A 17,578-nucleotide genomic window follows, 5' to 3' on the forward strand; every position below is an offset into this window, starting at 1 on the left:
GGTTTTCCCTTTTTGATGTTTTGTTGTGTGTACCAGTATGGTCACCAAGATTCAAGAAAGATCTGTCCAAAGAAGAACTACCAGAAGGTGGCTAATTTCACCTGATTCTATTAGACATTAAGAAATATGACATCTATATTAGTTCCTGGATCCAACACATTGATACAATTCTACAGAATCATGCATTAAAACAAGCTGTTTCAATATTGGATAACTTAATTTGCCCTTTTTAAAAATCTTATTCTGCTACAGCTAATTTTGCATGTGAAAAATCATAATATTTTATTTGATATACTTTTCCAAAAGTATCATAAAGCATTTTGAGATCAATTGGATGGTTATAAAAAGATTTAATACATGTGATTTAAAACCATATTAAAAAATGATTCAATGCAAGTCATTCTAAACCATGGTCTAATTTCCTATACAAAACATATCAGAAACTTTAAAAGTCAATATTGCAGGTTCAATTAGACTTAACTGACTAAATTCATTTAATTTGGATATAATTGTAACAACTGAAACACAACATTTCCACATACATACCTAGATATCAATACCATGTGCCACATTTTTATTCCCATCATTTTTTCTGATAATATAGCAAGATAAATAAGACTGTTATTTTATTTAACTTATAACTTCAAGATAAATCTCTTCTTTTTTTGGTTAATTCATAGTTTTGTTAACTTATCTTTGTGATATCTCTTGGTTTGGCCTATTTTTATTCAACACGGCTGACAATAAATTAGCAAGATCTGGGGTTAGATTAGGCAAGGCATAATCACTAAAATATGCTCTTCGATATTCAAACACTTGACTGCATGGTCGAAACCTTTCAAGAGATTTTTCATTTATTTTTTAAACTCCTGTGCAAGCTAAGATAATAAATATCCACAATATGGCTACTTCCTTTTCACTGCCAAGTTAACTTATTGAATTTGACATGAGCCGTACTTCAGTGCCGAATCATGCATTTCAACCAGAATTTATGAACAAAAAACCTTTAGATCAGTTATGACAATAGCAATACTCCAGTGACTGCACTCACTGTAAATCGGAGAAATGAGAATGACACATTGAACACTGTTCAGTTCCACTATGAGGTTTTCAAGAAAAAGTTTCAATTTCCTTTGAATGTGTCAGATGTGACATTGTTATTCCTTTTTTCTATCTTAACAAAGCCTGACAAACAGCAAAACATTACTCTGCATGAAGTTGACATTTATTTTCTCAGGTCTTTCATTCTTGAACATTAAAATATATAACAAGTACCATAGTTAAGAAAAAGAAGCACCAACAATCAATTGACAAACAAATAACGTTATCATATAACAGCAATAGACCATAAAAATGACTTTGGAAAATGATTAAAAGCTCTAACTTTTCAGAGGCTCTATAACACTGCCAGCAGCCAGTTGCACAGAAAGAGGAAATATTTCCCTCCAGCCTAAAAGCCTATAATTCAATTAGAAATATTGAAAGATCCAGTCAGTTGGAGGTACAGTCTTTGCCTAGTTTGTATCCAACTTAATTTTTTTTGGTTGGAGAAACTTGGTCTCCATAATTAAGGAAACATTCAAGTATGCTACTTTGTTTTCAAGACAGAATCATTTCTCCACTTGCCAACTCTTGGGGGGAAACATGCATCAGTTTTCCATGCCAAAACTTTGACATCCTATCCCATCAGATTCAATTTCTGGAGCTTTTTCTATTTGGGGTACTGTTTCACTAATAAATTAGTTACAATGTTATGATGGTGACTTCAGATATTTATCTATGATTGTATTCATGATACAAGAAACAAACACATTTTTGTTTCCGCCATATTGCGATAGTTCTGATCCGATCAACTTTGGTTTCTCATCCTCAGGGGTAACAATGCAGGACAGTTATTTACATACATCTCAATTCTAGTTACTTCCCTTTCAACATATTCTTTTTATTGCTTTTTCAAGAATGACAACCACAACTTCACCTACCTCATTGTTACTAAGAGTTGCTCCCCTTGTCCAATTGACCCAAACATCTCTTCATTCAGTCCGCTGGATCCATCCATCTTAATATATAGCTTGGCCAACATTCAGATACTCCAGATCCCGATTCATACAGCATGATAACTCAAACGTATGCAGAATATATCTAATAATATGTAAGCTGTTGTTTTTCACAAAAGGACAGATGTAATGTAAAATATTTAAGTATTAAAGAACAACAGCTAAAAAACATCATAATTACACAACATTCACTAAGAATAGATTGTTTTGGTGCTGAAAAGTGCCTTTAATTGTTGAAAACATAAAAAAGCATCTTACGGAATATCATTGTTATAGGCAAAGAACATGTATATGTACAAATTTGTACAACTTTTTAACAACTTTTTTCTGATTTGAACTGGGTTATTTCTTTCTTTCTGAGTTTTCTGTTAACAAGGAGCAATTACGGACACAACTTCACAGCAAGAGTATCATGTTACACAGCAACAATTACAACCAGCATAAAATATAACAAAAACATCATGAAATAAAGCAAAAAAAATAATGTACAATTTCAGCACAGTCTAATATATCAAACCTTCATGTAAATGCAATATTTTCTCTTTTTCACAATGCTATTTCAAGAAAATCTACTAGAACAATTATTAATCATTTCTTCTGGGTTTTACAATATTGCTTTCTTCTTAATATGAATATGATCATTTAATACCACATATTTCTATTGTATATAATAAGAATGAGCAAAGACTGTAAGTAAAGAAATAGGCCCTTAAAATGAGCCTGCTATTCTGTTGTCGGAATTTTAATAAATACAAATTTCAATTTTTTATAACTCCATGGCTTAAAGACTTTGGAAAATCATTAAAATGGTTAATGCAATGTATATGTTTATGTAATGTAGATAAAGTAGTAAGTCTTTTGTATCAGATTATCGACATATATTGCAATAGGCAATTGAAAAAATATAATAACATAAATAAAGCGTACAAAGCAACATATCTTGAGATTTTGGCTCTTTGATAAATAATGTACAAAATCTTGAACAAGAACATAAGCTAATAGGGCAAAGCTATAAGAGAATCAATAATTCATTAAATTTGTAGTAGAGGTAGATATTTCATGTAGACAGCTTGCGGTTCCCATCTTTCATCAAAGTGTTGGACAAACATGACTAGCATTTGGTGGTACTGGGGGTGGACTAGCAGCCAAATGCTTGTAGTTATTAGTTTATACAAAAGAATGAACCTGAAAAACTGTCAAACTAGCTGCTCATTGGAATGAATAAAATAACTGGTTATGACTATAAACTATCACCATAGCTGGATGCTTATCACTCAGCCATTTTTCTTACAGGATCACGAACCATATCTCGACAGGTCATTAAGCTAGAGTAATGGGACTTTCCACTCATGTGCATATAACTGTCCCAGCGAACATGTGTACCATGATTTATGTTAATATCTTAAATAGTTTTGAAGTTATGAGCAACACTCATATTTGTGCACAATAACAATTACCCCAATGCCTCCACAAACCAGGGCCAGGACTACAACGCCTGACAGAAACATTAAGACTATGACAACACCAAAAACAAAACAGATTAAAGCAGAACATTTAATCAAACTTATAAGTATATATCTTAAATTAGTCAAAAAAAGAAACAGAATGTTGATTCACAATTCATGAGGTACTGAGGGTACCAGAATCTTCGGCATTGTTGCTTGGTACCTGCTGGTATAAACCCCAAGAATTATGACCGCTACAAAATGAAGACATTTCTGCTGCTTCCTCAGGAGGCCCTAAAAGCTGCTCTTAATAAAAAGATGTTGCTAAGAGACATGCACTATTTTACGTTACATAATCTCGGCATTTGTAAGTTTAAACCATTTATTGGATGTCTTCAATGTAGCGGTAAATAACAAAAAGCTGAGTAATCCCTCAGGAGGTCCACATGACATTTAAAAGGATTTACTTAGAACCATATTTTTGAATTCTCTATTTGTATAAACAGATGGCAGCAGTCCCTCTTCGACTTGAACTGTCTAATATTTAAATACCTCACAACTATTTATCAGGAACATTTACCCATTGACAAGAATAGTCTACCATCTAGATATATCAAGTAGCACCTCAGTGAAATCTGCAGTATGTAAGTTATACAAACAGACTTGGGTAACATTTCTTCACTTACTGTGGTTGTTCACTCTGCACCGATGAGTGGCGTGACATGGACTTGGGCGAGATGTCATAGTCGCTGTCCGAGCGGTAGAGGAAGGATTCGCGGCGCTGGGGCAGGTTCTGCAGAATGAGGCCTCCCGACGGACTGCTCCCCTCCAGGCCCCCACGACCACCACTTGCGCCATTCTCAACATCAAAACTGAAAAAAAAAACAACAGTTTATAGTTTAGTTCATTCCTATCTATTGCTATATGCTGCTATAAATCATACACAAATCTGTTTCCCTTGGATAGAAATCAGAGTGAACAGGTAATATTCCCAGGTTGGGTTCAAACACACAACCTCTTAAGATGAGAGTTGGACACCTTTACTGTCAAACCACTCAGCTTTACATAATATTGTATATACAATTGCTTTCAGCTTCAACAAAATGTTCAATTGAAGTGTCAAAAACAACCTTTAAGGTTATTATTAATAACAGAACAGTAAAATTGGACATCTAGAAACAGCTAGACTCTACATAGAAGCTGCGTCCAATACCATAGATAACTGTTTCAAAATAAGTATACAACGCTATAACGCTATAATGTCTTTAATCATGCTTGTATTAAGCAGAGGAAACTTAAATTTTACAGGCATAGCGATATCTACCTCAAGAGGTATGAGAGGTAGTAAATTGGTAAAAGCTTACTAAACATGAAACCAGAACATAATTTTTTTATACAGGTACAAGTTGTTAACCTCATAAAATCAGTAAACAGTCAAATGTATAGTGCAAGTCAAGTTCATCAGAGCTGTGGTCGAAAACATACAGGATTCCCTTCAGGCACAGTGCAGTGAGTTGCAAACTTGTCTGTGAGAATTTTTATTAGATCAAATGATTTTGGCATCAAAAAGTCTTAAACAAGAGTATCGCTGAAAGCCAAAGACACACCCTTTATTGCCATTTTCTTTGAAAAGTCATAAATTGTAATGCAAAGTGCTGGTAGAAGGTGAATGGTTGTAGCATTATTATACACAAGTTTGATAAAATCATAACATGGAAAGATGTGGGCAGGTTTGGGAATTAAATTTTATGTATATTTCAAGCAATGAAATAAATTAGCAGCAACCGATAATCATCAAAATCAGTAGAAGAGGAGCGTTGAATGATAGCGTGAATATGGATCTTCAAACAGCATTCATAGCATTCCAAGATATGGCCCACACAAGCAACCATTATGGATAAATATCGGGTTAAGGGGAGATAACAAAATATATATGCAGGGTAGGAATACTATTCTTTGGTACTACACTTCCTGTCATTGCCATCTTTTATATAGTATATATAGAGTATATAAGTACATACCAAGATATGGCCTGCACAAGCAACCATTTTAGAAAAATGTTAAGTAGAGATAAATAAATATGCAAGGCAGGATTATGGTACTATGCACTTCTGCACTTCCTCTTAATGCCATCGATCTATATTTCAAGTTTCATTTCAGTCCTTTTAGTACTTTTCAAGATAAAGCCTAGACATAATCTCCCATAATGTTTTGGTCAAAAACTATAAGATAAGTTCCAGGGGAGGATTTTTGTTCTTATGCATAGCATGTCCTCTCTATATCTTAAAAGTTTCATTTCAATCCCTATGGTATTTTAGATATTGCCCGGACAAGCATCGATTATGAAAAAAAATGGATTAGGGGAGAAAACTTTATAAATATGCATTAAATGATAATGGTTCTCGTGCACTGCATTTCCTCTCATTGCCATCTATCAATATACCTAATTTTATTTAAATCCCATCATAAGGTTTGAAGTTATTCTCCAGACAAGGGTGTGACGGCCGGACGGATGGAAGAATGGCCCGACAGGCGGACAAAGCAGAGACAATTATAATTATGCTCTCTCTTTGGAGAACATTAAAACTGCCTATGAAATCAGTTACAGTTGAAGACAACAGTTGTGAAGACAACCAGTTACAGTTGTGAAGACAACCAGTTACAGTTGTGAAGACAACCAGTTACAGTTGTGAAGACAACCAGTTACAGTTGAAGACAACCAGTTACAGTTGTGAAGACAACCAGTTACAGTTGTGAAGACAACCAGTTACAGTTGTGAAGACAACCAGTTACAGTTGTGAAGACAACCAGTTACAGTTGAAGAAAACCAGTTACAGTTGTGAAGACAACCAGTTACAGTTGTGAAGACAACCAGTTACAGTTGTGAAGACAACCAGTTACAGTTGAAGAAAACCAGTTACAGTTGTGAAGACAACCAGTTACAGTTGTGAAGACAACCAGTTACAGTTGAAGAAAACCAGTTACAGTTGTGAAGACAACCAGTTACAGTTGTGAAGACAACCAGTTACAGTTGTGAAGACAACCAGTTACAGTTGAAGACAACCAGTTACAGTTGTGAAGACAACCAGTTACAGTTGAAGACAACCAGTTACAGTTGTGAAGACAACCAGTTACAGTTGTGAAGACAACCAGTTACAGTTGAAGACAACCAGTTACAGTTGTGAAGACAACCAGTTACAGTTGTGAAGACAACCAGTTACAGTTGAAGACAACCAGTTACAGTTGAAGACAACCAGTTACAGTTGTGAAGACAACCAGTTACAGTTGAAGACAACCGGTAGAAGACAACCAGTTACAGCTGTAAAGACAACCAGTTACAGTTGAAGACAACCAGTTACAGTTGAAGACAACCAGTTACAGTTGTGAAGACAACCAGTTACAGTTGAAGACAACCAGTTACAGTTGTGAAGACAACCAGTTACAGTTGTGAAGACAACCAGTTACAGTTGTGAAGACAACCAGTTACAGTTGAAGACAACCAGTTACAGTTGTGAAGACAACCAGTTACAGTTGAAGACAACCAGTTACAGTTGTGAAGACAACCAGTTACAGTTGTGAAGACAACCAGTTACAGTTGAAGACAACCAGTTACAGTTGTGAAGACAACCAGTTACAGTTGTGAAGACAACCAGTTACAGTTGAAGACAACCAGTTACAGTTGAAGACAACCAGTTACAGTTGTGAAGACAACCAGTTACAGTTGAAGACAACCGGTAGAAGACAACCAGTTACAGCTGTAAAGACAACCAGTTACAGTTGAAGACAACCAGTTACAGTTGAAGACAACCAGTTACAGTTGTGAAGACAACCAGTTACAGTTGAAGACAACCAGTTACAGTTGTGAAGACAACCAGTTACAGTTGAAGACAACCAGTTACAGTTGAAGACACCCAATTACAGTTGTGAAGACAACCAGTTACAGTTGAAGACAACCAGTTACAGTTGAAGACAACCAGTTGAAGACAACCAGTTACAGTTGAAGACAACCAGTTACAGTTGAAGACAACCAGTTACAGTTGAAGACAACCAGTTACAGTTGAAGACAACCAGTTACAGTTGTGAAGACAACCAGTTACAGTTGAAGACAACCAGTTACAGTTGTGAAGACAACCAGTTACAGTTGAAGACAACCGGTAGAAGACAACCAGTTACAGCTGTAAAGACAACCAGTTACAGTTGGAAGACAACCAGTTACAGTTGAAGACACCCAATTACAGTTGAAGACACCCAATTACAGTTGGAAGACACCCAGTAACAGTTGAAGACAACCAGTTACAGTGGAAGACAACCAGTTACAGTTGGAAGACACCCAGTAACAGTTGAAGACAACCAGTTACAGTTGAAGACACCCAGTTACAGTTGGAAGACACCCAGTAACAGTTGAAGACAACCAGTTACAGTTGAAGACACCCAGTTACAGTTGGAAGACACCCAGTAACAGTTGAAGACAACCGGTAGAAGACAACCAGTTACAGCTGTAAAGACAACCAGTTACAGTTGGAAGACAACCAGTTACAGTTGAAGACAACCAGTTACAGTTGAAGACACCCAATTACAGTTGGAAGACACCCAGTAACAGTTGAAGACAACCAGTTACAGTGGAAGACAACCAGTTACAGTTGGAAGACACCCAGTAACAGTTGAAGACAACCAGTTACAGTTGAAGACACCCAGTTACAGTTGGAAGACACCCAGTAACAGTTGAAGACAACCAGTTACAGTTGAAGACACCCAGTTACAGTTGGAAGACACCCAGTAACAGTTGAAGACAACCAGTTACAGTTGAAGACAACCAGTTACAGTTGGAAGACAACCAGTTACAGTTGAAGACAACCAGTTACAGTTGAAGACAACCAGTTACAGTTGAAGACAACCAGTTACAGTTGAAGACAACCGGTAGAAGACAACCAGTTACAGTTGGAAGACACCCAGTAACAGTTGAAGACAACCAGTTACAGTTGAAGACACCCAGTTGAAGACAACCACTTACAGTTGAAGACAACCAGTTACAGTTGAAGACAACCAGTTACAGTTGTGAAGACAACCAGTTACAGTTGAAGACAACCAGTTACAGTTGAAGACAACCAGTTACAGTTGAAGACAACCAGTTACAGTTGAAGACAACCAGTTACAGTTGAAGACAACCAGTTACAGTTGAAGACAACCAGTTACAGTTGAAGACAACCAGTTGCAGTTGAAGACAACCAGTTACAGTTGAAGACAACCAGTTACAGTTGAAGACAACCAGTTACAGTTGAAGACAACCAGTTACAGTTGAAGACAACCAGTTGCAGTTGAAGACAACCAGTTACAGTTGAAGACACCCAGTTACAGTTGTGAAGACAACCAGTTACAGTTGAAGACAACCAGTTACAGTTGTGAAGACAACCAGTTACAGTTGAAGACAACCAGTTACAGTTGAAGACAACCAGTTACAGTTGTGAAGACAACCAGTTACAGTTGAAGACAACCAGTTACAGTTGAAGACAACCAGTTACAGTTGTGAAGACAACCAGTTACAGTTGAAGACAACCAGTTACAGTTGTGAAGACAACCAGTTACAGTTGAAGACAACCAGTTACAGTTGTGAAGACAACCAGTTACAGTTGAAGACAACCAGTTACAGTTGTGAAGACAACCAGTTACAGTTGAAGACAACCAGTTGCAGTTGAAGACAACCAGTTACAGTTGAAGACAACCAGTTACAGTTGTGAAGACAACCAGTTACAGTTGAAGACAACCAGTTACAGTTGTGAAGACAACCAGTTACAGTTGAAGACAACCAGTTACAGTTGAAGACAACCAGTTACAGTTGAAGACAACCAGTTGCAGTTGAAGACACCCAGTTGAAGACAACCAGTTACAGTTGAAGACAACCAGTTGAAGACAACCAGTTACAGTTGAAGACAACCAGTTACATTTGAAGACAACCAGCTACAGTTGAAGAAAACCAGTTACAGTTGAAGACAACCTGAGTTACAGTTGAGGACAACCAGTTGAAGACAACCAGTTACAACTGAAGACAACCAGTAACAGTTGAAGACAACCAGTTACAGTTGAAGACACCCAGTTACAGTTGAAGACAACCAGTAACAGTTGAAGACAACCAGTTGAAGACAATCAATTACAGTTGAAATAAATCGTGACAGAAACACTAAATCAAACAGAAGTCCCTTCCTTATTCCTGTTTCCTTAAACAAGTGATATTTCCGAGAAATTGCCTCTTTTTATCCGTAGGAGGACTAACTGCTCATAAAAGCAATTTGACAACAATAAATGCTGGTCTAAAGACAATTTAACAGGAAATTTGATAACCATAGGTGTCAACCATTGAACTTAATTGGGGGAGAATGAAAATAATTACATAAAATAACTTAATACCCTTATAGGTGCATTGTCTGCTTTTTCATGCAATCAAATATAAAACTTTCCAGAGAAATTTGTAAATTGAACCTCAGATGACAAGTTAAGCTATTAAAACATTTTTGGAAAATAATAATAAAAACATAAATAGAAAAAATATTTGGCTGGAAGCAGGGATCAATCCCTAGTGTGCAGTTGGACATCTTATCCATTATGACAAATGCCACAAAAAGGCTTCATAGGACAGATAACCATTAGTATTTGGGCCTATTATGGACAGATAGCCTTTACTATATAACATATTTTCATGACAATCTTCCCATGCAATTTGGAAATATTGATGGCCAACAATTTTAAAGAGCTTAGTATGAAAATAATAAATCACTGCAAGACAAAGTGGATGTCAATTCATTCTATTGTGTATGACAGTTACTTCCCTTGTTAAAATGGGCTCAACAACAATTTACTAAACAAGAGCCGTCGTAAGACAGCGCGCTCGACTACGCCGCTTTGACTTAGAATACAATAAGGATGTAATAATACCAAGTTTGGTCTCTTTATGTCAAACCTAACTAAAATTATTCGATACATAAGGTGACTTTGATGCTTTTCTCCCACCAGCCCGCCCAAACAATGACGCAAGTCATTCAAATAACTTGATTTCCCATTATTGAAATGTGGTTTAGAATACACAAATAACCTTTCAAAGGAAATTTAAAAAAAAATCAAAAAAATCCATGGCCATAATTTGTATTTAGGCTTAAAACGGAGTTATGTTTCTTGTTGTAAGTTGGTCCCAAATAATTTTGAATTTAATTAATTGCATTTAATGAACGGTATAGAAGTTTTTTTATTAAAATCCCAACTTGCCCTTAACTTTTACTTGCCTAAACCTTTAACCTAAGTCAATCAGGGTCCATAACTTGTATTAAGGATATGGAGTTATGTAACCTCATTGGGTGATGGTCCTGAACAATTGTGTGAAGTATTAAGTCAATTGAATGAAAGGTATAGAAGTTATTAAACAATATCCCAACCTGTCCTAAAACTTTAACCTAAGTTACATAGTCAATCAGGAGCCATAATTTGTATAAAAGATAATATGGAGTTATCTAACCTCATTTTGTGATGGCTCTGAACATCTGTGTGAAGTATTAAGTCAATTGAATGAATGGTATTGGAGTTTTAAGTGAAAATCCCAACTTGCCCTAAAACTTTAACCTGCCCTAAAACTTTAACCTAAGTCAATCAGGGGCCATAACTTGTATTTAGGATAATATGGAGTTATGTAACCTCATTGTGTGATGGTCCTGAACAACTGTGTGAAGTATTAAGTCAATTGAACAAAGGATATAGAAGTTATTAATAAATATTCCAACTTGCCCTAAAATTTTAACCTAAGTTCCATAGTCAATCAGGGGCCATAATCTGTGTAAAGAATAATATGGAGTTATCTAACCTCATCATGTGATGGCTCTGAACAACTGTGTGAAGTATTAAGTCAATTGAATGTAGGGTATTGGACTTATAAGTGAAAATCCCAACTTGCCCTAAACCTTTAACCAGATGCCGACGCCGGGGCGAGTAGTATAGCCCACCTATTCTTCAAATAGTCGAGCTAAAAATGAAATATCAACCATTATTTTTTGCCAGGATTTTAATATTTAACCTATAAAAGAAAAAACTTTTAGGTAAATGGCTTCACATCATGTTGAACGTACTGGTTACAAAGCCATTATCAATAGTAGTGTTCTAATTTTAAGGTTCCTCAAGTCCAACATGTTCATCAGTTAATGACATTAACCTTAACCTACCAACCTTAAATTCAATAGAGTTCATCTACTCATAATGCCTACCAAATGTAAGGTCCCTGCGCTGAGTGATCTTCAATTATTGAATCAGAAACAAATTTCCAGCCCAAGGTCACCTCAACTTTGATCTCTGTCACACTGACCTTAAAATTAAAAGGGTTTATCTGCTTGTCATCACCAATTACCTACCAAGTTTGAATTCCTTTGGCCACAGCAGTCTATAGATACTTATGGAAACGGATTTTCACAACAAACTTTTGATCTTAAAAAGGGTTTATCTACTGTCCATGACCAATCTGTCTAAGTTTGATGTCCCTGGGTCCATCAATTATTGATTGGAAACAGATTATCAGCTCAAAGTACCACAACCTTGTCCTTTGCTCCACTGACTTCAAAACCAACAGGTCATTCCTCTGCCGGTCATGACCAATATGCGTACCAAGTTTGAGGTCCCTGGGCCCCAGTGATCACAAGCTATTGATCGTAAACTGTAAGGACGGACAGACGGTCCCATTACTAAAGACCACCCTTCAAGTGCATTAAAATGCCAACTTTGAATTTATATTGTTATTAAAATCTACTGTTTGGGAAAACTGTTGTGGGTTGTTGGAAGATGCTTAAAACAATGTTATCATTTTGTCAGCACTTTCTGTTGGTTGGTACTTCGGCACTGAGAGACTTTCAAGAGGCTTAATTCAAGCCATGATTTATTGTTTTATTCTTAAATAGAAACAAAGTATTTCTAGCCTAACTTAATTAGATAGAAGTATTATTAAGGAAAGGAGCATTCTTAACTTAAAAATGTTCTTTGATGCACAAGGTTATTATTATTACGAAAAGGGAAAATAGTGTGTACGACTTTGTCTTAGGGCCTACATATAGCTACGCCAGTGGAGTCATCATCAGAATATCAAATATGATATTGAAAAATCAGTACAATCATTTCTAAATATGACAAAATAATCTTCGGACAAACTACACTGATTTACTAATTGAAACCCATCGAGACAAATGAAAATGACTAAACAACATGTCAGTTCCACATAAGACTTGATTTTTCAGTACTAAATCATGATTTCCCTAGAACTTAATGAAGGCCAGTCTGATTGCAAAATTCTGCTGATCAATGCTGTATAAAATTGCTAACCATTTTTATCAGTGAAAGATATCTGAGTTACAAAGATTATATAGATCAGCCAGACATTACTAATATTCAATCAGATGTCTTTTGATTCATAGAGGGCTTGAGAAGAATATATGAATGATATTTCTGAATGCCAAAATTCCTACAGAATAATAAAGTAGGACTTGATCGGGGAAGCCTTAACAGACCTAGATAAGAACGGGCTGGATGAAGGGGTAAGGGACAGAGGTGTATGGAGTTGGAAGAGAAGGATGGGTTATGTACATGCATGAGAGAGAGCAAGGGGGTGGGGGGTGGGTGGTGGTGGGGGGGGGGGGGGTAAAAAAAAGTTAAAGGAAAATCAGGGTAACTTGCATAGAATCATGTTGGAGGGATTTAGAAAAAGGTCCAAAGAATTAAGAGTAATTTGCATTCATGTCAGGGTGAATTTACAGGATGGATTATAGAATGAAGACTGATTTGCAGACATATTAGGGAAATCTAGAAAAATGGCCAAAGAAGGAAAGTTAATGAAGGGGTGGATTTAAACAAGGTCAAGTGGATAAAGGTAAATTTGCATTCATGTTGGGGGATTTGAAGAAGGTCAAGCAAATGAAGGACAAATTGCATATTCTAGGTAATATTATAGGAGTGTGGTTTTGGAAGAGTTGAGATGGAGGGGGAAGGGGAGGAAACCACAAGAGGACTTCGACAGATAAGGCAGGTGGAGGAGGGTCCAGACAATTTTTGATAGAGAGACTGAGCAAGTAATTTTATCATGTAAAAGAAGAACCTGGGAGGATAATCACTTAAATTCAGCCTTTAGCAAAACAATCATTATAAATTTACAGAGCTAAATATTAATGTCTCCTAGACATTTGTAAAAAGTGCCATAAGGAAATCCATGAAGGAGGGTTTTGAAGTTATCATAAACCACAGACATTGAGACTAAAATAAACTATGTACAACACACATTATAAGGTGACAAATCTGCCCTTAGGCCAGAGTTTTTATATCTTTAGATTTACGGGAGCGCCGTACCTAAATATTGCAAAACCCAAATAAAAATAAAATTCATTTTCGTAGTTTTATTTTTATTTTTTCCGACGAACGTTGTTCCAATGTTAAGAAGAAAATAAAATAAGTGTTCTATAGGAATGACGTCACCATTACGTCATATGTACTTCCGTTGTGTGGAAAATTCTCAATAAAAAAAAAAATGTTCTTATGATTGATAGACATGTTTTCACATGCTTAATACACTGTAAATCAAAACTATCTTTATTCCTGAAACTTTTATACCTTAAGTATCTATTCTTGCTTGATTTATCATTTAGAGTAGAGATTAAAGCATAAACCGCTGCTCTATAGTTGAAAGGTCATTTTGGAAGAACTGTCATGGCGGACAGTGCAATTTTTAGAGTTTGTTTTTCAAGTGGAGTGATTTTTCTTAGGAATAACTTGACCCCCTTTTTTATTGGCTTAAAATGTTATTTAAAGCTTGTACTTTAAGAATATATGTGGTTATCATAGCCTGCATTCGCTCGAAATGCCTTTAAATTTTGTCTAAAAATTATAATTTTACATTGAATTATATAGGGAATAACAATGGTGGTGTGTAACCTATAACCCATATCTCAGAACCAACTGGTGTATTAATTGTCATTCATTATCGGTCTTTTTACTGCACAAACCACATAAAACAGTCGGAAATACGCGGGGAAACAGAACAGGTACCCGTTACCATAACAACGTCCGTCCAAAAGTGAAAGTAGTTAATGTCATACCCCTTATTTCTCGCAATTTCTGCAGCTATATTGAAAGGTTTTACTACAAAGACGTTCCGATGTTTATGTTTCTTTATTTAAATCAAACCGGGGAGAACTTAAAGCGTGTTTATTGTGATTTTTTTTTGTAAATTCAGTATGTTGTTCGCGATACGTGGAATGATTGCGCAACTTCCGGGCAAAATAAGGAGACAGAAATTCGTGGGTTGTATTATCCATTAAAATTCATTGGCGCACGTCGTATATTAACAAGAATGAATTGGATTACAGCACAAAAATGTATAGCTTCTGACAAACATAAACTGCAAAATGATATCGTGTTCATCATAGTCAAAATGGATATTTTTTTCTAAATTTGACTCTGAGGAGCATTGAACACACTGCTTCACGATCACATATTTGAAGAGAAAAACACAAGGTATCGTGATACGTTCGTAGTTGTTAATTAGTTTAATAATTATCTAGAATTTAAATCGTTAAAGAATACTGAAAATGATGTAATAATAACATAGTGTGTGTTTCCGATAAGACAGAAAAAAAATCTGAACATAAGATATTTGGCAGTCAGTGCAAGAAGTTATACTGATCGGTTGCTCATTGCCAACGGGCATAGCTGGAATAGGAAGGATATTGTTCAGGACTGATTCTTAAATCAGTTCTTAGACCCTTTTTTTTGAAACATATAACACTTGTCAAATTTATCTTAATGCTCCCGAATTTGGTGAAGTACATAAATGTAGATTTTGAATATCTGTGTATCCGTAAGCCCTGTCAAACTTCGAAGTGAAGAGGAATTTCCATCAGGGCTTGGACTTTATTTGGTAATATTTTCTATATAAAAACCACATCACGGTAAATTGTCACGGTGCTAATTCGTTAAAGACAGAAAAACACATTTGACCTCCTTTAATACCGTGTCTGAAACTTTGTTCAATGTTTGAATACTTCACAATGGAAAGGATATGCTTATATTGTGGGCAAAAGGTTAGAAATGGCCATTTTAATTTCTTTATTACACTGACATGTTTCATAAAATCTATGGGTTGATAATATATGCACCACATATGCATAGATGCATTCGAACAAATATATACAACTAATTTCAATAAGCGTTTGAACTGACAGTGTTGAGGTCAATATTTTCAGTCTTTAAAAGGAACTTTTAATTATGCTTTTGAAACTTTATGGTGATCTTTCACCCTTTGTTCAGCCTATGAAATAGCTGACACAAGTTAGGTGTGTTTTGTCTTCATGATATAAGAAGGTTAAAAAAATAAAAAAAATTGGAGAAAAATCTATTTTATTTTTATTTATTTCTCCTTCGAGACATTTTATGCATTTTATTTTTATTTTTATTTCCTCCTCCTTACCCAACTTTTTGAAAAATCTCCCATAAATCTAAAGATAAAAAAACTCTGGCCTTATTATGTTGGAAAATACTTTATAAGATATTTTCAGGCAACAGACTATCATGTGTTTCTGGTACGAATAAAATAATCCAACCCGAGAACAAGCCTACAAGCAGGGAACCAGGCTTGCCAGGTTACTGGCCATGCAGCATGCCCGAGGGTCGGGTTTTATCGATCCGGACCAGAAAAACATGATTGATATTTTTTCTTGCATATCTAAAATTATCAATTTGTGGAAAAAGGGACGTAGAAAACACACTTTTGTACATTTCACCAAAAAGCGCGATGTTCGATGTTGTTTACTGGCATCATAAAGTGCAGTAATTTTAAATCACTATTGACAGCAAACAGTTCCTCTAAAAATCGCGTTTTATGATTATTTATTTTCAATTTAAATTAAAATTCTTGCATACTTATATATATATATTCTTACATGGGGGGGGGGGTGTAAGACAGGTTTTTCCAGCACTTGTCACATGACGGGAAACACATGTCCAGTTGCAATATTTAATTATCTTTAGAATATTAAGCAAATCCTCACAAATATGTAAGAAATTGCAACAGTTATGCCATTTGATAGAAACCAGCAATACTCTAAACTACAATAAAAGACCGAATTTCAATATTTCACCATTTCATCATTACAAATTCATGATTTCAACTTTAACTATTGACAATTTCAACTTCACAATTTCAACTGAACATTTCCACTATTTCAACTTCATAAATAATAAATCATGAATTTAAGAATTAAAAATCGTGAAATTATGAAATAGAAATCGTGAAATCATATATTTGTGGAGTTGAAATCATGAATGTGTGAAAAGAAAATCATGAAAAATGTCATGACCAGTCTATCACATGCAAACTGAATGATGAGGGTGTTCATTTTGGCAGTTTATGTTGGGCTGGAACAAATCTTCCAAAACTCATGAATATATCAATTTTGTTTTTTACATAAAACTGCCAAAGGGACACAGAAAGTTTGTTATTAGACAGTGTGCACTTGTTGAAACTCCTCTATTTCCGATGATTCTGTCATGTTTTTCTCTCATTTGCTGATACATGTTCTACATTTGATAAATTGCAATAACGTTTTAAGCAAATACTGGACCATGTTTTTTGCTTCATAATTAATCTTCGCCTGTTTCTCTGTCATAAAATGAGTGTAACTCATAGTTTTATCACTTTCCCCGCAAAATAACAACACATAATTTTCAATCATGCGTAATTTACTAGCAATGCAATTCAACTTAATGAAGATTTAGAACAGATGTGTTGGGTTGCGAAACGTGCGACACAGAACTGCAGCAAAGTAGTTTATACATCAATATTTTATTACAACTTTATTTCTGATTTTAAAACATTTGTAATACATCAATTTCATTAAAAAAAATATGACAGTCTCATGCCCTTCATAAATATTTCAGTATTAAAACAAAGACTCAGAAAAAAGAGAGAGTGTTAATATTTTTTTTCTGTGACACAAACAGCAGCCAAAACATAAATGAAAATTCTCAATGAACATTAACACTCGTTTGTTGTTGTTTCTATCGAGCAGA

The 17,578-nt window shown here is 35.3% G+C and overlaps 1 protein-coding gene across 14 annotated transcripts in view; it reads right to left on the reverse strand.

Moving 5' to 3' along the window:
• LOC128214151 (cAMP-specific 3',5'-cyclic phosphodiesterase 4C-like) overlaps positions 1-17,578 on the reverse strand; it is a 406,322-nt gene that overhangs the window by 126,528 nt on the left and 262,216 nt on the right. For 13 of the 14 annotated variants that reach the window (XM_052920452.1, XM_052920462.1, XM_052920459.1 and 10 more), the window contains one exon: positions 4,189-4,374. In XM_052920452.1, the coding sequence (XP_052776412.1) occupies positions 4,189-4,374 (186 nt within the window). Of the gene's footprint in view, positions 1-546; positions 682-4,188; positions 4,375-17,578 lie in introns of those variants that run through there. The other variant, XM_052920455.1, reaches the window with a different exon arrangement.

The sequence above is a fragment of the Mya arenaria genome, chromosome 13 (genome assembly GCF_026914265.1).
Source record: "Mya arenaria isolate MELC-2E11 chromosome 13, ASM2691426v1".
In the NCBI taxonomy this organism is placed as follows: Eukaryota; Metazoa; Mollusca; class Bivalvia; order Myida; family Myidae; genus Mya; species Mya arenaria.